Here is a 25042-nt window from a genome sequence, read left to right as displayed (position 1 = left end):
AAGTAATGACACCCGCCCCCCACACACCCCTCTCTCCCCACCTTCATGCTCCAATCCCACCCCAAGCCTCCCCCACTGCAGATTAACACCTGGTGGTCTCCCAGTTTGTGGGATTTTGCTGTGCATAGATGGAGTGGGTCACTGATGGAGAATTTCAGGGTGTCAATGTGTTTCAACTGCCCTCCCCGTGCTTCCTACCCCCCCCCCCACCATCTCTGCCATACCTCACTGATCACAGCCCGAATGGCATGTAGCTTCTCGCGGGGGTCTCCAGCCTCAGAGAGGGGGGCGTCGTAGTCATAGCTGGTGGTGATAGACCGGTACCTGATGTTGTAGTCGGCCCCTGAGGGTGTTGCGGGATCCATCAGCTGGAACCTGGCCATTACACCCATTTACTCCCTCCCCTCCCCTTCCTCCCCCCACCCAACATCCTCCCCTCTCCCTCCTCCCCATTACCCTTCCCTCTCCATCACCCTCTCCCTTCATCCCCCAACATTCACCCCTCCTCCCATCACCTCTCCCCTTCCCCATCATCCTTTCCCTCACCCCCACCGCATCACCCCTACACGTTACCCAGCTCTCTCCGTGGAGGATGTATGCACCAGAACAATCCCATCTCTGACAGGCCATTCTGGTCTCTCTGACCAAAGTACCCCTCCTCAAGGCCTCTGACCAATCGATGAGATCGCCCACCTCAGCATTGGCACCCCTGGTCTGTCTACTGAACAAGGCAAAGCCCCCCAAGACCCATGAGTGCCCACAGCCCAGGAGAGGGGAGCCTCAGTTCCTCACGGCTGGTCAGGGACGACTCACCGTTCCAGAATCCAAAGTTGGTGCCCCCTTCAAACATGTACCTGTAGAGAGCAGAGTCAGAGTGAGAGGTAGGGATAGACACCGAACCCCACATTAATGTCCACACCCTCCCAACCAACCACACAATGTCAACACACCCAGTTCTCCCACACCTATCATCCACTCCTCCCAACCAACCACACACAACATCAACACACCCACTTCTCCCACACCTATCATCCACTCCTCCCAACCAACCATACACAATGTCAACACCCACCCAGTTCTCCCACATCTATCATCCACTCCTCCCAACCACACACAACGTCAACACACCCAGTCTCCCACACCTATCATCCACTCCTCCCACCAATCCAACCACACACAAAACTCTACATCCAACGTCCCCAGCCCTATCCACACCTTCCAACCCAACCATACCCAACGTCCACATACACCCAACATCAACACCTCCCATACACAAGCATCCCCAACCAGGAGATGGAATGAGGGGGGAGGGGGAGGGCAATGGCTGGAGGAAGATATCAGAGTATGAGGGGAGGATGGTGGGGTAGAGGGAGGGGAGGGGAGGGTGGACTTGCGGGAGGAGTGAAAGAGTGGAGTATTTCATCTGTACCCATCCACTGGGCACTTTCGTACATGTTGACGTTGGCTCCAAGTCCCAGCAGTTGACGCAGCATCCTGGTGGCATTGGCAGTGGGAACAACGGAATGTTCCACTCCCCAGTAGTCCAGCCACCCGACGTAAAACTCCGAATTCACCTGGGCAACAGGCAAACAAAACATCCATTATCAAACACCCAGCAAATGGCAGCCATGGGGAGAGCCACAGCAACTCATCTGCCCAATACTGTTGGGCACACCTCACTCCACTCATTCCTTTCCAAACCTTGCTCCACTCTCCCCAAACTTAATACCCAATCCCCTCCCCCCAATGTTCAACCACTCCCTCAGCATCAGCACTAACCCGCTAGCCTCCCCCAGACCAATCCCCAAGCATCAGCCCCTGCTCCATGGCCCTCCTCGCACCACCCCTCCACTGCCACTTCTCTCACCAATGGTCCACTTGGTTCAAACTGTCTCTGGACTTCAAAGGAAGTGGTAACATCTTCATCTAAGGGAGAACAGAGAGCAGGGAGATCAAATGACAGGACCATTACAGATGGGCCCTTGATAATTGGGTGCTAGACCAGTAACTATTCATGATATACTTTAATGACTTGGAAGAGGGGACAGTGTGGCCTAAGTTTGCTGAAAACACTAATCTGAGTAGAAAAGCAAGTTCTGCCAAGGATGTGGAGATAGTTGAAGTACGTGGGCAAGGGTCTGGCTGATGGAGTATACATTGTTGGTAAATGCAAGGTCATTTATTCAGAAGAAAAAATAGATTGTTATTTAAAGGGTGAAAGATTGCAGCAAGCTGTTGAGTCTTAGGAGTGTTTGTGCATGAATTTCAAAAGGTTGGTTTACAGGTGCAAAAAGTTATCAAGAAGGAAAATGGAATCCTGGCCTTCATTGCTAGAGGAACAGATTGAGGAGGGGAGGGCAGATTTTGGAAAGGTGCAAAAATAACAGGCTTGTTGTCATGGAGGGCATCAGCTTCTTTAATACTGATCCAGCACCTCCTTATGTAAAATTTAAGTGGGGCAGAATTTGTTAGGAGTGTCTAGGAAGCAATATGTAGACATGCCAACTAAAGGAGATCTGATACTAGGCAATGAACGAGGTCAGGTGTCAGATCTCTCAGGGGGAGAGCATTTCAGAGACTTGACCATTACTATAGCCTTGGACAGGGATAGGAGCAGAGAGTATGGGGACGTGTTTAACTAGGGGAGGGTGAATTAGATGCCATTAGACCGTAATTAGGTAGGTATTTGGTAGTGTTATTTGGGATGGATATACTAAAGGAAAAGCACAACAGCAAAGTGGAGGTTGTTTAGGGAGCTCTGGCTGGAGATTCTCCCATTTGTCCCTTTAGAGCTAGGAAAGGATAGTAGTGAACGAACTATGGTTGACAAGAGATGTGGAGCATCTAGTCAAGAAGAAAGAAGCTTAGGTAGGGTTCAGGAAACAAGGATCAGACAGGGCTCTAGAGAGTTACATGGTTGCCAGGAAGGAGGCTAAGAATGGATTTAGAAGTAGGCATGAGAGGGCCTTGGCGGGTAGGATTAAGGAGAATTCCTAGGTGTTCAACACATGTGAAGAACAGGTGGATGACCAGAGTGGGGGTAGGATCGATCAGAAAGAGAAGAGAAAACATATGCCTGGAGGTGGAGGAGGTAGGGGATGTCATGAAGGAAGAGGTATTGAAAACAAAATTGGATTCATAACTGGCTTGTCCACAGAAGGCAGAGTGTGGTTGTAGACGAAAGATACTCTGCCTGGACGGTAGTGACAAGTGGTGTTCTGCAGTGATCTGTTCTAGAACCCCTGCTCTTTGTAAGTTTTACAAATGACATGGATTAGGAGCATATAATAAAGCAAAAATTAGTGGGAAGTTAGAGGATTGGGGAGCTTTAAAAACCAACAGAAGGCAACTAAAACAGTCATTAAGAAGGTAAAAATGGAAAATGAAAGTACATTAATCAGGAATATGAAAGGATACCAAAAGTTTCTTCAGATACATAAAGTGTAAAAGAGAGGTGAGAGTGGACATCGGACTGCTGGAAGACAATGTTGGAGAGGTAGTAATGGGACAAAGAAATGGTGAACAAACTGAATAAGATCTTTGCATCAGTCTTCACCTTGGAAGACACTAACAGTATGGTGGAAATTCCAGGTGTCAGGGGTCATGAAGTGCGTGAAGCTACCATTACTACGGAGAAGGTTCTTGGGAAACTGAAAGGTCTGAAAGTAGGTAAGTCACTTGGACCAGATGATGTACACCCCAGTGTTCTGAAATAGGTAGCTGAAGACATTGTGAAGGCATTAGAAAAGATCTTTCAAGAATCACTAGATCCTGGAATGGTTCTGGAAGACTGGAAAATTGGAAATGTCACTCCACTCTTCAAGAAGGGAGAAAGGGAGAAGAAAGGAAGCTATAAGCCAGTTAGTCTAACCTCAGTGGCTGGGATGATGTTGGAGTTGATTATTAAGGATGAGGTCTCAGGGTACTTGGAGACACAAGATAAAATAGGCCATAGTCAGCATGGTTTCCTCAAGGGAAAATCTTGCCTGACAAATCTGTTAGAATTCTTTGAAGTTATAATAAACAGGATAGACAAAGGAGAATCAGTTGATGTTGGATTTTCAGAAGTCCTTTGACAAGGTGCCACACACGAGGCTGCTTAACAAGCTATGTGCTCATGGTATTACAAGAAAGATTCTAACATGGATAAAGCAGTGGCTGATTGGCAGGAGGCAAAGAATGGGAATAAAGGGAGCCTTTTCTATTTGGCTGCCAATGATTAGTGGTGTTCCACATGGGTCTATGTTGCGACCGATTATTTTTGTTATATGTTAATGAGTTGGATGATGGAAATGATAGCTTTGTTGCGAAGTTTGCAGGCAATATGAAGATAGGTGGAGGGGAAGGTAGTTTTGAGGAAGCACCCAGGCTACAGAAGGACTTAAACAGATAGTGGAACAGGCAAAGAAATGGTAGATGGGATACAATGTCTGGAAATGTATGGTAATACACCTTGTTAGAAGAAAGGGTTGACTATTGACATGTACAGGGCCCTGGTGAGATCCCACCTGGAGTATTGTGTGCAGTTTTGGTCTCCAAATTTGAGGAAGGACATTCTTGCTGTTGAGGGAGTACAGAGTAGGTTCATAAGGTTAATTCTCGGAATGGCGGGACTGTCATATGTTGAAAGATTGGAGCGACTGGTCTTGTATACACTGGAATTTAGAAGGATGAGAGGGGATCTGATTGAAACATATAATATTAAGGGATTGGACACACTGGAGGCAGGAAGCATGTTCCCGCTGATGGGTGAACTAGAGGCCACAGTTTAAGAATAAGGGGTAGGCCATTTAGAACAGAGATGCGGAAGAACTTTTTCACCCAGAGTGGTGGATATGTGGAATGCTCTGCCCCAGAAGGCAGTGGAGGCCAAGTCTCTGGATGCATTCAAGAGAGAGTTAGATAGAGCTCTTATAGATAGCAGAGTCAAGGGATATGGGGAGATGGCAGGAACGGGGTATTGATTGTGTATGATCAGCCATGATCACAGTGAATGGCAGTGCTGGCAAGAAGGGCCAAATGGCCTACTCTTGCACCTACTGTCTATTGTCTATTTTCTAAATGGAGAGAAAATACAAAACAAACTGAGATGCAAATGGGCTTGGGAGTCCTTGTGCAGGAATCCCTAAAGGTTAATTTTCAGGCTGAGTCTGTAGTGAGGAAAGCAAATGTGATGTCAGCATTCAGTTCAAGAGGACTAGAATATAAAAACAAGGATGTAATGTTGAGACTTTATAAAGCACTGGTGAGACCTCATTTAGAGCATTGCAAGTGGCTTTGGGCCCCTGAGAAAGGGTGAGCTGAAACTGGAGAGGGCTCAAAGGAGCTTCATGAAAATGATTCCAGGATTGAATGGCTCGTCATACCAACTGCTTTTGATGGCTCTGGGTGAGTATTCACTAGAATTCAGAAGAATGGGGGGTGATCTCATTGAAACCCATTGGATTGTGAAAGGCCTTGATAGAGTGGATGTGGAGAGAATGTTTACTACGATGGGAGAGTCTAAGACCAGAGGACACAGCCTCAGAATAGAGGGGCGTCCTTTCAGAATGGAGGAGGAATTTCTTTAGCCAGAGGGTGATGAATCTGTGGAATTCTTTGCCACAGGCAGCTGTGGAGGCCAAGTCTTTATGTGTATTTAAGGCAGAGGTTAACAGACTTTTGATTGGTCAGGGCATGAAGGGATACAGGGAGAAGACAGGAGATTGGGGCTGAGAGGAAAATTGGATCAGCCAGGATGAAATAGCAGATCAGACTCAATGGGCCAAATGCCCTAATTCTGCTTCTATATCTTATGGTCTTATTAGTACATGGAAGGGTGGGCCAGTTAAGCTTAAAGATGATTTGAAGATCTGTGGAGTTGTGGATAGTGTAGAAGGTTGTTGCAGGTAACAATGGGACACTGACAGGATACAGAGCTGGAGTGAGAAGTGACAGACGGAGTTCAACCCAGAAAAAATGTGAAGTGATTCACTTTGGAAAGTTAAGTTTGAAGGCAAAATACAGGGTTAATGACAGAATTCTTAACAGTGTAGAGAAACAGAGGGATCTTAGGGTCCATGTCCTTAGATTCCTCAAAGTTGCCACGCAAGTTGATAGGGTGGTTAAGAAGGTGTATAATGTGTTGGCTTCATTTGTCAGGGAATTGACTTCAAAAGCTATGAGGTGGTGATGCAGCTCTGTAAAACCCTGGTTAGACTCAACTTGGTGTATTATAAACACAAAGTCCTGATGAAGGGTCTCGGCCTGAAACGTTGACTGCTCCTTTCAACGGAGGCTGCCCAACCTGCTGAGTTCATCCAGCCTTTTTGTGCGACTTGGTGTATTGTGTTCACTTCTGGTCACCTCATTATAAGGAGGGTGTGGAAGCTTTAGAGAGGGTGCAGGGGAGATTTGCCAGGACGCTGCCTGGATTAGAGAGCGTGTCTTATGAGGAAGGCTGAGTGAGCCAGGGCTTCTCTCTTTGCAGCAAAGGAAGATGAGAGGTGACTTTATAGAGGTGTTCAAAATGATGAGCCGTAGATTGACTGGATAGCCAGAGGCATTTTCCCTGGGTGGAAATGGTACAATGAGGGCGTTTAGGTAATTGGAGGGAAGTACGGGGGTGGTATGTTATCTTTTACAGAGTAGTGGGTGTGTGGAATGCACTGCCAGGAGTGGTGGTAGAGGCAGATACATTAGGGACAATAAAGAGATGGAAGGGGAAATGGAGGGCTCTGTAGGAGGGAAGGGTTAGATTGATATTTGAGTAGGTTAAAGGTTCAGCACAACATTACGGCCTGAAGGGCCCGTGCCGTGCTGTTCTATGTTCAGTATCGTATGTTATCTGAGGTGAGGCAGACAGGTACTCACTGGTGCCGAAGTCAATAGTGGCATACAAGCCCTGCAGCGTGCCACACCTGAGCTCAGCAGGCCGGTTGCCGTCAGTGGTGAAGAGGAGGATATCAGAGCCCAGGAGAGTCCGGATAATGTTGCGGAGGTGCCTCAGGTAGTCATAATCACAGGTGAAGTAACTGCCATATTCGTTCTCCACCTAGAGAGAACACGGACACTGCTGATGGGGTGGCGGCGAGGGATTGTTGCCGCTATGGTTGGCAATGTGGGGGGTGCATCAGTGATCGAGGTAGGGACAGTTAGAGGTCCATGAGGGTGGGCAGAGGTGAGCAGAGGTGGATAGATAGGTTTCAGCCCTCTCACCAGCATTCTGAAGGGGAATCAGCAAGAGTAGGATGGGAGAGGGGGGTCAGTGAAGGTGAAAGAGGAGGTGTCAACTCTCAGACCTGCACGCTGATACAGTCAGAACACTACAGCATAGAAACAAGTCCTGCTGCCCATCTAGTCCATGCTGGCCCATTAATCTGCCTAATCGACCTGCACCGGGACTATAGTCACCATACCGCTCCTTCTATTAAATGATGAAATCGAACTTGCATCCACATTTCCACTGGTAGCTTGTTCCACACTTTCAGCCTCTGAGTTAAGAAATATCCCTTATGTTCCCCTTAAGCATTTCACCTTTCACCCTTAACCCAAGACCTCTAGTTCTAATCTCACCCAAACTTAGTAGAAAATGTCTGCTTGTGTTTACCCTAACTTCACCCCTCATAATTTTGTATACTTTCATCAAATCTCCTCTCATTCTCCTATGCTCTACTGAATAGTGCCCTTGTAGTAATGTGCTACACACAGAGCTAGAAATAACGACACACAGTCTGTAAGTTGCACTCGAGATTAGTTTATTCAAACTTCGCGGCACTGGCTTTTACACAGTTCCGTTCCCACCCTCACCGGACGTAAATGACATCAGAGGAGCATTACAAAAGTCTCTTCCCACGCGTGGGCTTTCTCCCCTTGCTGGTGAAGAAGGCCCAGCACCATTTTGGGACTGGCCTCTCTGCCGACGCGCACGCCATTTTGTGAGCCAGTTCGCCTACGTAGAAAGTGGGTCCCAACACCCTAACCTGTTAAACCTTTCCCTATAACTCAGGTCCTCAAGTCCTGGCAACATCCTTATAAATTTTCTTTATAGTCTTTCAATCTCATTCACAACTTTCCTGTAAATAGGTAGCCAAAACTGCACACAACACTCCAAATTCATCAACTTCTTATACATATTCAACATAACATCCCAACTCCTGTACTCAGTACTTTGACTACGAAGGCCACTGTGCCAAAAGCTTTCTTTACGACCCTATTTACTTGCGAAGCCACTTTGAATGAATTATGGACCTGTATTCTACCGTGGTCCTCGGTGGCCTTCCGCTCACTGTTTAAGTCCCACCCTGGTTTGTCCTCCCAAAGTGAAACACCTCACTCTTGCTGCATTAAGTGCCATCTGCCAATTTTCAACCCATTTTTCCAGCTGGTCCAGATCCTGCTGCAAGCTTTGATAGTCTTCCTGGCTGTCCACTACAATCCCAATCTTGGTGTTGATCTTGGTTGATGATGGGGTGTGGGGGAGGGGGAGAGGTGTTGAGGGTGAGTGGGGTGGGTTGGGTGAGGTGTCCCTCTCTCACCTGCTCACTGATGATAGGAGGAGGGGAGAAGAACGAGAGGGTCAGAGAGGGAGATGGGAAGGTCAATTTGGGGGTTCTTCTGTCACATATATATGATGGGAGGAGGGGAAGGAGAGGGTCAGTTAGGGAGATAGGAGGGTCAACTGGGGGGGTCGCTCTCTCACATGCAGAGATGATGAGGGGGAAGTGAAAGATGTGTGCATCACACGAAGGGAGAGGGGTAAGAGATGATAGTAGCAGGTGAGGGTCAGGCAGGGGTGGGCGGTTTGTCTCTGATTTGCACACTGATGATGGGGAGAGGGGAAGGGAGTGTTGATCACACAACCGGGGAGGTAAGAGATGTCGGTAGCAGGTGAGGGTCAGGCAGGGGTAGGCGGTTTGTCTCTGATCTGCACACTGATGATGGGGAGAGGGGAGGGGAGTGTTGATCACACGACTGGGGAGGTAAGAGATGTAGGTAGCAGGTGAGGGTCAGGGGTAGGCAGTTTGTCTCTGATCTGCACACTGATGATGGGGAGAGGGGAGGGGAGTGTTGATCACACGACTGGGGAGGTAAGAGATGTAGGTAGCAGGTGAGGATCAGGGGTAGGCAGTTTGTCTCTCTCACCTGCACACTGATGATGGGCCCCCCGTTCTGGTACAGAAATGGCTTCACCTTCGGCAGAAGAACACCAAACCATCGATCCACGGCTGCCAGGTATTCTGAGGGAAGAGAGAGCAGACACTCTGAAAGATGAGTGGGATCTGACACACTCAGCGCAAATTCGAATTGGCGGGAGTCTGGAATGTAAATGGTTCAACTGAGAAAGGAGAACCAGTGGGGGGGGGGGGGGGTGAGGCGAGAGGGGTGGTTAGTAAGAACCAGTACCAACAGCAAACATACATAAAAATAAATTGACTGAAATAGAGACTGTGACTGCTCTCTCCACCACCTCCCCCCCCAACCCCTCCTCCCCAATCCTTCTCCCCATGCCCTTCCATCCACTCTGTCCCCTCTCTCCCCATTCCCCCTTCCCACCCACTCACACACCCTAGTGGTTGGGGCCTCAGGTGCAGAAAGAACTTGAGGTACAAGCCTATAGCTCCCTTTCAAGTGGTCACAAAGGTGGATAGGGTGGTACAGAAGGCGTAAGGCAGGCTTGTCTTCACTGGGCAGGACACTGAGTACAGTACGTGGGATGTAGATGTATAAAACTTTAGTTTTCACACTATAGGTAGGATGTGGAGAGGGTGCACACATTCTTCAGGATGCTGCCTGGATTAGTAGGATGTGCTATAATGAAAAGTTGGGTTGCTTTCTCAGGAGTTCTGGATGTTGAGAACAAACTTGATCAAAGTTTAGAAAATTACAAGGCATTTAATGGACATAAAGTCATAATCTTTCTCTCAAGGTGAAAATGTCAAACACACACAAAACATGCTACCAGAGAAGATGATGGAAACAGACACAATAGCAACAACTGAGCCATTTAGAAAGGCAAATGAACAGTAGGGAACAGAGAGAAATAGCCCATTTACAGGCAGACGTGTAGTTAATAGCATATCCTCAAGGATGCGTGCTTAGCCCACTGTCCTACTCTCTCTACATCCACAAACAGTATGGCAAGACACAATTCAAACACCATCTACAAATTTGCCGATGACTACTGTAGTTGGTACAATCTCAGATGGTGACAAGGAGGTGTGCAGGAGTGAAATAGATCAGCTGGTTGAATGACGTTACAACAACATTACAGTCAACTCAGTAAGACCAAAAAGTTGATTGTGAACTTGAGGAAGAGGAAGTCGAGTGAAAACAAGTCCTCATTGAGGAGTCAGCAAAGGGAGAATAGTTTCAAACACCTGGGCGTCAACATCTCAGAAGATGAAGACTGACTACCTGGCAGTGGCAAAGAGTGTGAATAAAGGGGGTCTTTTCAGGTTGGTGATATTCTGCAAAGGTCAATGTTGGGTTTGCTATCTTTCACGTTATATGTTAATAATCTGGATGACAAAATGAATGGCTTTTTGTCCAAGTTTTCAGACAATACAAAGACTGGTGAAGGGGCAGGTAATGTTGAAGAAGCAGACAGTCAGCAAAAGGACTTAGATTGGGAGAATGAGCAAAAAAGTGCCAGATCAAATATAGCATAGGGAAGTGTATGATCATGGATATTTTCTAAATGGGGAGAATATTCAAAAATCAGAGGTGCAGGGGACTTTGGAGGCCTCGTGCTGGATACCCTAAAGGTTAACTTGCTGGTTGGGTCAGTGGGAAGGACGGCAAGTGCAAAGTTAGCATTCATTTTGAGAGAGCTAGAATATAAAGGCAAGGATGGAATGCAGGGGCTTTATAAGGCAGGGTCAGACCACAATTGGAGCATTGAGAACAGTGCCGGGCCTCGGATCTAAGGAAGAATGTACTGGCATTGGAGAGGGTCTAGAGGAGGTTCGCAAGGATCCCGGAAATGAAAGGGTTAGCATATGAGGAGTAGTTGATGGCTCTAGGCCTGTACCCGGTGGAGTTTAGAGGAATGAGGGGGGATCTCATGGAAATCTACCAAATATTGAAAAGCCAAGATAGAATTGATATGGAGAGGATGTTTGCTATAGTGGGGGAATCATAGAAACATAGAAAATAGGTGCAGGAGTAGGCCATTTGACCCTTCGAGCCTGCACCATCATTCAGTATGATCATGGCTGATCATCCAACTCTGAACCCTGTACCTGCTTTTTCTCCATACCCCCTGATCCCTTTAGCCACAAGGGCCATATCTAACTTCCTCTTAAATATAGCCAATGAACCGGCCTCAACTGTTTCCTGTGGCAGAGAATTCCACAGATTCACCACTCTCTGTGAAGAAGAATCGAGGACTAAAGGCCACAGCCTCAGAATAGACAGCTCCTTTTAAAACGGAGATGATAAATAATTTCTTGAACCAAAGGATGGTGACTCTATGGTGCACAGATGGCTGTGCTGACCATGGCACAGAGTCATTCAGCACAGAAACAAGCCTTTTGGCCCACCTAGCCCATGCCAAACTATTAATCTAACTAGTCCCATCGACCTGCACCTGGACCATAGCCCTCCATACCCCTCCCGTCCATGTATCTATCCAAATTTCCCTTAAATGTTGAAACCAAACCCGCATCCGCCACTTCCAATGGCAGCTCCTCAGCCTCTGAGTGAAGAAATTCCCCTCATGTTCTCCATAAACACTTCTCTTTCACCCATAACCTCTAGTTCTAAGCTCACTCTAGCTCAGTGGGAAAAGCCTACTTGCATTTACCCTAGCAAAAGCCCTCATAATTCTGTATACCTCTGTCAAATCTCCCCTCTTTCTCCTTTGCTCCAGGGATTAAAGTCATAACCTATCGAACCTTTCCTTATGCAATACCCTGGTTTAAGACCGTGCTTTATTTTATCAATATAGTTACACTGTTGGGTATTTTATTTCCTCTAGATTTTTTCAAGATGCACTGTGTTCCTTTAATTACATTATACAACTGAGTATTTCACTTCTGCTGCATTTCAGTTGATTTACAAGTTAGGCTTGTTGAATTAGCAATAGGATTTGTCTTGGGAATATTCTCGAGAGAACGCGGGAAAAGAGCACGATAGCCATTTTCTAGAGAGAGCGCAGAAACGAAGAGGAGAATGGAAACAGACAACGAACATAGCAGAAAATCATGTTGAAATGCTCACAGAACCCACTGGGAAGGACAGATACCGCTATTGGAAAATCTTCATGCAGACAACGGTCTCAGAGAGAATATGCAGATAACTTTAGTTAGCGCACGACCTTGGAGAAAGTTCGATACCTTTTCTGTTGGACATTGCGTGAATATTTATTTCCTGGAATGGGTTATTTGGCACAAAACTTTCAGTAAATTATTGCTTCTTGGTGAACAGTAAATTTGCATGGGTGTGTCAGTGTTCAGACAAGTAACAGTCCTGCTTTCCCTCTTAGAAAGGACATTCAAACTTCTATGTTTGTGTTTACCTGTATTGTATTTACCTGGATGTGTTTATTTATTGGAAATGGCCTTTTCATCATTATTCCCCATGCATTGCACAGTTATGTTACTATTAGCTTGTATTCCCAGTGATAGCTATCTCAGTATGAGCTTACAGTGAGCAAGCTGCACATACAGTGTAACTCAGATCCTCAAGTCCTGGCAACATCCTGGTAAATTTTCTCTACACTCTTTGAAACTTATTGGTACTTTTCCTATAGGTACATTACCTGATTTGCACACAATGCTCTAAATTTGGTCTCACCATGTTTTACACAACACTGGCATTGTTGTCTCAGTTCCCACCAAAGATGTGGATGTCTCTGGCAAAGCCAGTGTTTACTCTCCTTCCCTGGACTCTCTGCCACTGCTTCTCACCTCTTGCAACCTCACTGCCCTCTGACCTTCCTCATCCTTCCCGGAATTCTCATAATCAGCCAGATGCTTCCCAATGCTCTGCTGCTTCAAGCCCCATGGTTCTGTCTCCTCACTACTGGGTATCCTTCTCTGCTCTAACTCTCTCCCAGAAACTCCTGCAAACAACATCCACTCTGACCTCATTCCAGCATGCCCGTTAACAGAGATACCTTACTTTCATCAGATGACCGTAAACTGATGGCTGGATCTTGCAGGAGCCAGGCTGGGAGGCCACCCTGAAATCAGAAATGATAAAACTCAAAACTCCAAACACAAAAGCAATGAATTGCGACAGGAACACAGAACAGTACAACACAGGAACAGGCCCTTTGGCCCATCTTCTGTGCTGACCAAGTTGCCATCTACCTCCATTCCCTGCCTGGTCATGTGCCTGTCTAAATGCCTCAAACATTGCCATTGTATCTGCCTCCACCACTGTGGTGAACTACATATACCTGTCTGGACGCGCCCCCTGCTGACTGCTCCTGTGGCTCCTCCCACAGACCCTGGTATAAAGGCGATTGAGGCCTGAGCCCGGCCTTTCAGTCTCCAGGATGTAGTATGGTGGTCAACCACTGCTTGTTCCTTCTTCCAGTCAATAAAAGCCGTTATCTCGCCTTTACGTCTCAGAGAGTTATTGATGGTGCATCAATTTTATTGACTGGAAGAAGGAACAAGCAGTGGTTGACCACCATACTACATCCTGGAGACTGAGAGGCCTCAATCGCCTTTATACCGGGGTCTGTGGGAGGAGCCACAGGAGCAGTCAGCAGGGGGTGTGTCCAGACAGGTATATGTAGTTAACCACATTCACCCCCCTCTTACGTCCAGAAAGATTGGATTTGGACCCTCAAGACCCTGAAGCAGCTCTTGCCTTTGAACTCTGGCTTGCATGCTTCCAATCATACTTGGAGGAGGTTAGTGCAACTGAACCCGCTGTTATGCACAGAATTCTCCTCTCGAGTGTCACCCCAAAAGTTTACTCACTTATCAGGGGCCTGTCGACCTACGAAGGGGCACTGGACGCCCTCAAAAGACAGTACCTGCAGCCGGTGAACACCGTCTATGCAAGATATTGCTTAGCTACGCGACGACAGCGGCCTGGAGAATCGAGCGCCCAGTTTCTCCAAGCCCTAAAGACACTCTATCCGCTCCCTGTTATGTACATCCACCAATGCCACCCCTCACGAGCGCCTATTCTCTTTTCCCAGGAAGTCTGCCACTGGGACCACCCTACCAGCTTGGCTGACGTCCCCAGGGCCAGTGCTGCTCCAGAAACATGTGAGGAGCAATAAATACTGCCCGCTGGTCGAGAGGGTTCACCTTCTACATGCAAACCCCCAGTATGCTTACATGGTCTTACCTGATGGGCGGGACGACACGGTCTCTGTCCGCGACCTGGTGCCTGATGGAGCAGCAGACCACTACCCCGAACACTTCCCGGTAACTATGAACCCTGTACCCGAGGTGACACCGCGCACACCGAGCCCTACACAGACTCCTCATGTCACTCCTATACCGGGCGTCTCGCACACGCATGCGGGATCACTGACGCCTCATGGGCTGACACCTCCAGTTAGGCCGGAACCAGCACAACCACCATCTCCGGTGCAATCACAGCCGGTGCTACGTAGATCGCAGCGAAAGATTCGACGACCTGATGGACTTAACCTGTAAATATGCTTGTAAGAAACTTCGCCCCATGGGGACTCTCTTTTAAAACAAGGGGGGGGGGTGAATGTGGTGAACTCCATATACCTGTCTGGACATGCCCCCTGCTGACTGCTCCTGTGGCTCCTCCCACAGACCCCTGTATAAAAGCGATTGAGGTCTGAGCCCGGCCTCTCAGTCTCCAGGATGTAGTATGGTGGTCAACCACTGTTTGTTCCTTCTTCCAGTCAATAAAAGCCAATATCTCGCCTTTATGTCTCAGAGAGTTATTGATGGTGCATCAACCACCTCCCCTGGCAGCTCATTCCAGTGTAAAAAGAAAACTAGCCTCACACCATCTCCTTTTAAATATTACCCCTCACTCTACACAATGTCTATGAGGAGGATTTTGCTGTGTTAGAATTTGGTGCCTGGATTAAGGCAATTTTTCTATCTAGTTCAATTCCTTTGCAGTTTTGAGATAAATGAGCAACATGGTGGCATAGTGATTAGTGTAACACTATTACAGTACCAGCAACTGGGTTGAATTCCCACCGCTGTCTGTAAGGAGTTTGCAGGTTCTCCCCATGACCGCGTGGGTTTCCTCCAGGTGCTCCAGTTTCCTCCCACATTCCAAAGATGTTAGTTGGTCACATGAGTACAAATGGTCACTGCAGGCTCATTGGGCTGGTTGCTATCTGTATCTCTAAGAAAAGTAAACTGGGAGATGTAGTAGGTAATCTCAAAGTCAACCAGTCTGGAGTCATGTGTGGGACAGACCAAGGAAGATGGTGGTTTTTCCTCCACCCAGTCCAATACAGAAGAGAGAGTTCACATCTTCAGAGCCTGTCCCAGGAGGCAGAGGTAGGTTATCTCTGTTCTCCAAAGCTATCCCATTCCTGCCAACCCTTCCCACCACTGTGTTCCTCCTCTCTGCCAAACCTGGACACCCACCCCCACCCACAGTTCTGCCACCATGCAGCCTCCTACTCTCTGCCCCTCCTTCCCGCTCTACCCATCTTCAACCAACCCCAGGCACCTGTCCAGCTTAGTCGCAGGGGGTAGGGGAGTGACGCCAATGAACGCCAGCACTCACCAGGTCCCACTCTGCACAGATGTATGGCCCAGGGCGCAGAATGACAAGCAAGCCTGTTTCCTGGGCAAGGCGGATAAAACTTTCAATGTCCCTGGACTCTGTGAAGTTGAACACGCCTGGTGTCATTTCATGGTAATTCCAAGCCACATACCTGGAGGGAAAGGACAGAGATATGGCACTAATTATTCACAAATCCTTGATACTTCCAGACCAGACCTGAAAACACATACCACCAGATTCAAGCACAGCTTGTTCCGCACTGTTATAAGACTATTACAATTAACATTCTCAACCCCATCTCCTGCCTTCTCCCAGACTAAATGAGAGCAACTGACACTTCTACAAAATTCCTTGTATTACTAATCAAGAAGCTATCCAACTCTGCTTTAAATACACCAAATGACTTGGCCTCCATCACCATCTGTGGCAATGAATTCCACAGATTCACCACCCCCTGGCTAAAGAAATTCCTCCTCATCTCATTTCTAAATGGATGTTCCTCTATTTAGGGACTGTGCCCTCTGATCCTAGACTCCCTGACTATGGAAACATTCTCTCCACGTCCACTTCAATATAGGCCTTTCAATATTTGATAGGTTCTGATTATTATTATTTAGTTAATTAACAAGGGCTTGTGAATAATTAACTATAATTATGTTGTATTTAATTAATTTATTTAATAAATCCTCAATAATTCCAGACAGGCCTGAAAATACATACCACCAGGCTCAAGAACAGCTATCCATTATAAGATTATTACAATTAACACACAAAATGTTGGAGGAAGACCATAAGACACAGAAGAATTAGCCCATTCAATCGTAGCTGATTTATTATCCCTCTCAACTCCATTTTCCTATCTCCTCCCTGTTACCTTTGACACCCTGACTGATCAAGAACTATCAATCCCTGCTTTAAATAAACCCAATGACTTGGACTCCACAGCTGCCTGTGGCAATGAATTCCACAGAGTCACTGCCCCCTGGCTAAAGAAATTCCTTCTCATCTTTATTCTAAAGCAAATTTGGCAGGTCAGGCAGCATCGAAGCAGGGGAATAAACAGTTGATGAATCAGGCCAAGCCCTTCAACAGGACTGGAAAGGAAGGGAAAGATGCCAGAATAAGAAGGTGGGGGAGGGGAGGAGTACAAGCTGGCAGATGATAGGTGAGGGGGAAGGTGGAATGAAGTACAAAGCTAGAATGGACACATGGGTAGAGGTATAGGACTGAAGGAGGAGGAATCTGATAGGAGAGTGAACCATGGGAGAAATAGTAAGAGGAGCAGCTCCAGAGGGAAGTGATAGGTGAACAAAAGAATAAGAGATGGAGTCAGAATGGGGAAAAGGAAAAGAAAGAAGCGGCTGGGGGGAGAAACTACTGTAAGTTCAAGAAATTGATGTTCATGCCATCAGGTTGGAGGCTATCTAGACAGAATATTAAGTGTTGCTGCTCCAGCCTGAGAGTGGCCTCATTGTGACAGTCGAGAAGGGCAAGGACCAACATGTAGGAATGGGAAATACAATTAAAATAGGTGACTACTAGGAAATCCCACCTTTTGTGGCAGGTGGAGTGAAGGTACTCGATGAGGCAGTCGCCCAATCTACATCACCAATTTAGATGAGGTCACATTGGGAGCATCAGCTACAGTAGACAACCCAGACAGATATATATGTGAAATGTTGCCTCATCTGGAAGGACTATTTGGGGCCCTGAATGGAGATGTAGGAGGTGGTGAAGGGGCAGGTGTAAAACTTCAGCTCGCAAGGATTAAGTGTCAGGAGGGACAACCGGACATGGACATCACAGAAGGAGCGATAAAAATGTTTTTGGTGGTAAGATCCCACTGAAGATGGCAGATGTTGCAGAGAACGATGTGCTGGATATGGAACCTCATAGACTTGTAGGTTAGGACAAGAGGAAATCTATCCCTGTTATGGCAGCAGGAAGATGTGGCAAGGGCAGATATCTGAGAAAGGAGGAGATGAAAGTAAAGGCAGCAGTGATGAAAGACAAAGGAAAACCCCATTCTTTGAGGAAGGACGTCTCAAATGTTTTGGAATGGAAAGTCTCATCCTGAAAACAGATCCAGCCGAGGTGGAGGATCTGAGAAAAAGGAATGGCATTTTTGCAATTGACAGGGTTGGAAGAGCTATAGTCAAGGCAGTTGTGAGAGTCAGTAACTTTATAAAAGATATCAGATCTGTCTCCAGAGATGGAGACTGAGAGATCGAGAAAGGGGCGAGAGGTGTCAGAGGTGGACCAAGTCAGTTTGACGGCAGGGTGGAAACTGGAGGCCAAGTTGCTGAAATTAATGAGCACAGCATAGGTGCAGAATGCAGTCATCGATGCAGCACAGAAAGAGTGAGAGTGTTACTACTGAACACTTGGACCTCCCAGCTTCTCACCTCACCCTGCCTTCACCTACTTATCCACCTTTCCCCTCACTTGTTCTTACCTATCACCTGCCTGCTTGTACTCCTCCTCTCTCCCCTCTTTATTATGGCTTCTTCCCCCTTCCTCACCAGTCCTGATGAATGGTCTTGGCCCAAAATGTCAACTGTTTATTCCTCTCCATAGATGCTGCCTGACCTGGTGAGTTCCTCCAGTATTTTGTGTGTGTTAGTAAGAGTCATGCTATTTATATCGCACTTGTTTGGATTAAATTCTACCTGTTATTTCTCTACCCATATTTCCACCTGGCCCAGTCTTGATGCAGGGTCTCAGCCCAAAATGTCAACTGTTTAACCCCCTATTGATGCTGAGTGACCTGCTGAGTTTCTCCAACATTCTGTGTGTGCTCAAGATTTCCAGCATCTGCAGAACCTCTTTATTCTGTCCAGTACTGTCCTATTTTAATTTTCTAATCTGAATGTTAAAGCAATAGTGGTAATTAAAATAAAATTTAAATTTTACTGTTCTATTTTAATGTCATATGCAAACTTACTAACCATGTAGTGTACTTTTACATCAGAGGCGAGCTGAGGGGCCTCCGTCGGTCAGTTGACCATGGATATTGCATCCTAGCTGTCTATATAAACAAGCCTGGGCAGCACGATATGGAGAGCAAGCTGTTGCCCACATAGCAAGCTCCGTCTGAATCATTTATAAAAATACTGAACCAAGGTCCCAGCATCAACCCCTGTGGCACACCACCAGTCACAATCCACACACATTCTGCCCTTATTGCAGGTGTCCTAACTCTCTAGACCAGCTGCCTTCCCATGCAAAACTTATCAGACTTTGTTAAATTCCCTGTAAACCTCCTCCCTCTCACCTTAAACCCACGTTTTAGTCATCCCAACATGGAACAGACTCTGCTGATCTGCTGGGATTTTCACGCACAGCAGTCTCTAGAGTTGACAGAGAATGGAGCGAGAAACAAAAAGCATCCAGTGAGCAGCAGAAGACTGCACACATGCACCACACTTGGTACTGGAGGCACCTAGTAAAGAACCACTGAGTGTATGTTATGAAATTTGTTATTTGCAGCAACAGTGCAGTAGACTATAAATTACAATAGGAATATATAAACAAGTGTGCAAAAATAGAGCAAAATAGTGAACACAAGGAAATCTGCAGATGCTGGAAATTCAAGCAACACACACAAAATGCTGGTGGAACGCAGCAGGCCAGGCAGCATCTACAGGGAGAAGCGCTGTCGATGTTTCGGGCCAAAACCCTTCATCAGGACAGAGATCCTTCGTGAGTCCTGACGAAGGGTCTCGGCCTGAAACGTCGACAGCGCTTCTCCCTATAGATGCTGCCTGGCCTGCTGCGTTCCACCAGCATTTTGTGTGTGATGCAAAATAGTGCTATGTGTTTAAAGGTTCATGGACCATTCCATAATCTGATATGGGAAGGGAAAAAAAACTGTTGATAAAACATACAATATGTGTCTTCAGGATCCTCTACCTCCTCCTTGATGGAAGTGATGAGAAAACAGAGCAGACTTAATGGGCCAAATGGCTAATTCTGCTCCTGTGTCTTTTGGTATGTTCAGGATGGTAAAAGGGCCCTTCATGCCCGGGCATAATTCTCAGGTGAATGGAGGTTAGAGGGAAGTGTTTTTTTTACAAAGAGTGGTGGGCATGTAGAATGTACTGGCAAGGGTGGTAGTAAAGGAAGATTCGTTATGGTCATTTAAGAAGCTTAGATAGGCACACTGATGTTAGGAAAATGGGCAACGATGTGGGAGGGAAGGATTAGATTGATCTTAGAGTAGATTAAAAGATCAACACAACATTGTGGGCTGAAGGGCCTGTACAATGCTGAATTGTTCAATGTTCTATGATTGTTGCTGCCCTCTTGCAGATGCCCTTGATGGTGGGGAGGCTAATGGCCATGATGGAGCTGTTTACAAGCCTCTGCAGTTTTTTTCCAATCCTGTGCATTGGCGCCTCCATACCTGATGCTGATTCAACCAGTCAGAATGATCTCCACGATACATCTGTAGCATTCTGTCAATACATCTGTGATATATCATTTCACTTCTCCACGTCCTTCACTCTACAGAATACCCAGCCTGTCCAAACACGTATAACTCAAGCACTCCAGTTCTACAAACATCTCTGGACCCTCTCTGGCATAACCCTGTCCTTCTGTTGGTGGCATCACCAGAGCTACAGTATTATGCAGAAGGGCAGGATGTCATCAGTGACAACAGGCAGGAGGACAATGGTGACGGGGTAGAGATGAGCATTGGGCCACTATGGGTAGGAGGTTAAGAGAGAAATGGAGGAAGAATTTCCCCCCTTCCCAAGTGCTGAATATTAAAACAGACTGGAGATATGGGATATGGAAGATGCTGGAATCAAGAGTGACAGAAACTGATGGACTTTTGTTGGTCAGACAGCATCTGTGGAAGAAAATGGACATGTGGTGTTTTGGGTCGAGACCCTTCATCTAGACGGGAGAGCAAGCAGATAGCCAGTATATAAAGGTGGAGGGAAGGTGGATCATAGGTAAATACAGGTGTGGGTGGGGTTGATAGGCAGCTGAGGGAAGGGTGGGGGAGACGGGGAATGGAATCAGAAGCTAGCGACAGGAGAGGACAATGGCTCATGAAATGGAGGGAGGGTGGAGGAGATGGCAACAAGGGGAAGAGTGTGTGGGTGATGTGCAGATGGAGAGGGTGAAGGAGGGGAAGGAGACAGGGTGATGGGGGTCGCTGGGATCGGGAAGGGACACAAAAGGTCAGAGAGAGATGTAGTTCTCATTAGGTGTAGAATTAAATGTTCATGTTGCCAGGCTAGAGGAATGAGGTGCTGTTTCTCAGTTTGCTATCAGCCTCAATCTGGGCAGTGGGGGAGGCCAAGGACAGGTACATCAATGTGGGATTGGGAAGGGAAATTAAGAAGACTGCAGAAGGAGGAAACCACAGGTTCATAAGGCTCAGCAACTTTAAATTCCTCGGTGTTACCACTTCAGAGATCTATCCTGGGACCAGCACTTAAGTGTCAACAGAAAAAAAGCATAGCAGCACCTCTACTTTCAACTAAAACTGTGATAAGATGACTGATGCATCGCCTGTTTGGAAATACCAATGCCCTTGAACAGAAAGCCTACAAAGAGTAGTGTAAGCAGCCCAGTCCATGGGTAAAGCCCTCCCCACCACTAAGCATGTCTACATGGAGTGCTAATGCAGAAAAGCAGAACCATCATAATAAAACCAGAGAACTAAGATATAGGAACAGAACTAGGCTAAATGGCCCATCTTGTCGGTTTTTAAAACCTTCCCACTAATTTTTGCTATATTGTATGTCCTCGCTTTGGCTTTTAGGTTGACTTTGAGTTCCCATGTCAGCCACATTTGCATCACCCTGCCTTTAGAATACTTCTTCTTTGGGATATATCTAGCCTGTGACTTCCGAATTGCTTCCAGAAATTCCAACCATTGCTGCTCATCCCTGCTAGAGTCCTCTTCCAATCGACTGGTCAGTTCCTCTCTCGTGCCTCTGTAATTCCCTTTACTGCACTATAGTCCTGATTTATCTGACTTTAGCTTCTCCTTCTCAAATTGCAGGGTGCCTCTAAGAATCCAGCACCAACATGATTTTCCCAATCTATCTGCATATTGAAATCCCCATGAGTATTGTAACTTGGGCCTTATGACATGCCCTTTCTATCTCCTGGTGTAATTTGTAGACCACATCTTTGCTACTGTTTGGAGGCCTGTATATAACTCTGATCAGAGTCATTTCACCTTCCAGCTTCTTAACTCTACCCACAAGGACTCTACAACTCCCAATCCTATGTCACCTGATTTCACTTTTTACCAACAGCAGATGTTAAACTCCCAGCTATAACCTTCTTCCAGACACGATTCAGTGATGTCCACAATGTCATACATGCCAATCTGCAAAACTGTGATGCAGGTTCATCTACCTTATTCCATAAACTGTGTGCATTCAAATCTAACACCTTCCATCCTATGTTCACCCTTTTCAATTTTGTCCCGCTTTTACATTACAACTCATCCCATTGACTGCAATTTTGCCCTATCATCAGCCTCTCCTTGTTAGTCGTCTCACTGCACAATGCCTCGGTAAATGAAAAGCCCCGTCCTCAGCCCTATTACTCAGGTTCCTGTTGCCCTGCCAAATTAGTTTAAACCCTCCTGAAAAGCTCTAGCAAACCTGCTCGCAAGAATATTGAATTTCCCCCTTTTGTACAGGTCATACCTTCCCCAAAGGAGACCCCCATGATTCAGAAATCTGAACCCCTGTCCCCTGCACCACTTCCTCAACCACACATTCATCTGCCAAATGCTTCTATTCTTGCCCTCAATGGCAGGTGGCACAAGCAACAATTCAGAGATTACTACCCCGACAGTCTTGCTTTTCAGCTTTTTACCTAACTCCCAAAAATCTGTCTTCAGGGCCACTTCGTCTTTCCTACCAATGTCATTGAAGCCAATATGTACCCAAGCTTCTGGCTGCTCACCCGCTCCCTTTAGAATGCCGTGGACCCAATCCTTCTCACAGCTGCCATCAGGAAGATGGTACAGGAGCCTCAGGACTCACAGCACCAGGTTCAGGAACAGTTATTACCCCTCAACCATCAGGGTCTTGGACCAGAGGGTGGCTCAGTAGGGTGGTGCTTAGGACAACGCTTAAATTCCCACTGCTGCCCAAGACCGCCTGGGTTTCCTCTGGCTGCTCCGGTTTCCTCCCACAGTCCAAAGACGTACCAGTTGGTAGGTTAATTGTCCAGTGATCTGGCTAGGGTTAAATCGGGGGTTACTGGGCAGCATGGCTCAAAGGGCCTATTCCGTGGTGTATGTCAATAAATTAACTAAAAATTTCACTCTCCCCAACACTGAACTGTTTCCAGAAACTATGAACTCATTTTCAAGGATTCCTCATCTCATGCCCTTGATATTAATTGCTTATTTATACATCATTATTTTGCTTGCTGATTCTTGTTTCTTGTTCTCTATTTACATGCCCACAAGGAAATGAATCTCAGGTTTGTATATGGTAACATTTATGTACTCTGATAATACATTTACTTTCAACTCTGAAGATGATCTTGCAAATGTATACAGCTTATTTCCCCGGCTATGGAATCTAAATCTAGAAGCTCACAATAAGAGTGGGCTATTTGGGAATGAAATGAGAATTCTCTCCTCTGCAATCTGTAGAATTTTCCAAGGCACAGTGTGTGGAGATTGTCAGTGAGCTCCCTCCAAACTAAAATCAACACGTTTAGGAAAGGGGAAATGGCGTACTACTGCTGCCCTTTTCTGAAAGGCATGATGTGGCTGGAATGAAGAATTAGTACACTGCTGTAAACATTAAAGAGTTATGATTGTTGAATGTAATTTCAAGTACACGATTGTAAAGGAGAACAGAATAATTATTAATCCGGATCTGATGCAGCACAGAACAAACATAAGATAATGAACACAATAATTTAAAAAAACACAATAAATATATGAGATAATATATACATGGATTGATTGTATACCCATAACGTGATACTAGGCACAAGAGTGTCTATACTTAAGGTGACTGATAAGAAATGATAAAGTAGTGATGGTGGGGGTGTGGAGGTGGTGATCAGCCTCACCGCTTGGGGCAAGTAACCACTTTTTGAATCTGGTGGTTCTCGATCTTCCCTGATCAGAGTGGGACAGCAGGGTAGGTGGGGATCCTTCATAATCTTACTGGCCATTTTCCAATGACTTTCTGTATATACTGTACTGTGCAAAAGTCTTAAGCACCCTAGACTTTTCATAGAAATTGGATTTTAGATTTTTTTTGTCTTCTGCATTAGACCATAAAATATAAGATCAGAATTAGGCCATTCAGCCCATCAAGTCTGCTCTGTCATTTCATCATGGCTGATGCATTTTCCCTCTCAACCCCAATCTCCTGCCTCCTCCCCATATCCCTTCATACCCTGCCTCACCACTCTCTGGCTAAAGAAATTCTTTAACTCCATTCTAAAAGGACACCCTTTGATTCTGAAGCTGTGTCTTCTGGTCATAGACTCCCCCAGCATAGGAAACATCCTCTCTACATCCATTCTATCGAGACCTTTCAACATTCAATAGGTTTCAATGAGGTCACTCTTCTTCTTGTGAATTCCAGTGAGTAGAGGCCCAGAGCCATCAAACACTCCTCATATGACAAGCCTTTCAATTCCAGAATCATCTGAAATTCTTGAACTTCTTTTGAAACCTCTTCTAAGTCAGCACATCTTTTCTGAGATATGGGGTCCAAAATTGTTCACAATACTCCAAATGAAGCCTCACCAGGGCTTTATAAAGCCTCATCATTATATCGATGCTTTTATTTTCTTATCCACTCGAAATGAATGCTAAGATCACATTTGCCTTCCTCACTAGACTCGACCTGCAAACTAACCTGTACAAGGATTTCCAAGACTCTTTGCACCTCAGATTTTTGAATTTTCTTTCCATTTTGAAATTAGTCTACCCTTTTATTTCTTCTACAGAATTGCATGACCATACACTTCCTGACACTGTATTCCATCTGCCACTTCTTCGTCCATTTTCCTAATCTGTCTGTCTTTCTGTAGCCTCTCTACTTCCACCTACCTGTATATCGTCCACAAACTTGGTCACAAAACTATTAATTCCATCTTCCAAGTCACTGATATGTAGCATAAAAAGAATGGGTTCCAAAACTGACCCCTGTGGAACATCACTAGTGACCGGAAGCCAACCAGAAAAGGCTCCCTTTATTCCCACTCTTTGCCTCCTGCCAATTAGCAAATACTTCATCCATGCTAGTATTTACCCTGTAATACCAAGGCCTCTTAAGTTGTTAAGCAGCCTCATGTGTGACCCTTGTCAAAGGCCTTCTGAAAATCCAAGTACTCAACATTCACCAATTCTCCA

General features: G+C 46.2%; 1 protein-coding gene across 2 annotated transcripts in view; it reads right to left on the bottom strand.

The window, feature by feature from the left end:
• LOC132392908 (beta-galactosidase-like) overlaps positions 1–25042 on the bottom strand; it is a 39708-nt gene that overhangs the window by 7971 nt on the left and 6695 nt on the right. For both annotated transcript variants that reach the window (XM_059967464.1, XM_059967462.1), the window contains exons 3-10: positions 15676–15826; positions 13105–13165; positions 9124–9218; positions 6853–7033; positions 1868–1926; positions 1453–1574; positions 814–854; positions 225–343 (exon numbers count right to left, since the gene is read on the bottom strand). In XM_059967464.1, coding sequence (XP_059823447.1) covers positions 225–343; positions 814–854; positions 1453–1574; positions 1868–1926; positions 6853–7033; positions 9124–9218; positions 13105–13165; positions 15676–15826 — 829 coding nt within the window. The remainder of the gene's footprint in view (positions 1–224; positions 344–813; positions 855–1452; positions 1575–1867; positions 1927–6852; positions 7034–9123; positions 9219–13104; positions 13166–15675; positions 15827–25042) is intronic.

This window comes from Hypanus sabinus, chromosome 4 (assembly GCF_030144855.1).
Source record: "Hypanus sabinus isolate sHypSab1 chromosome 4, sHypSab1.hap1, whole genome shotgun sequence".
Taxonomy (NCBI): Eukaryota; Metazoa; Chordata; class Chondrichthyes; order Myliobatiformes; family Dasyatidae; genus Hypanus; species Hypanus sabinus.
Note: the sequence above shows the minus strand (reverse complement) of the source record. Positions and strands in the feature narration are given on the sequence as shown.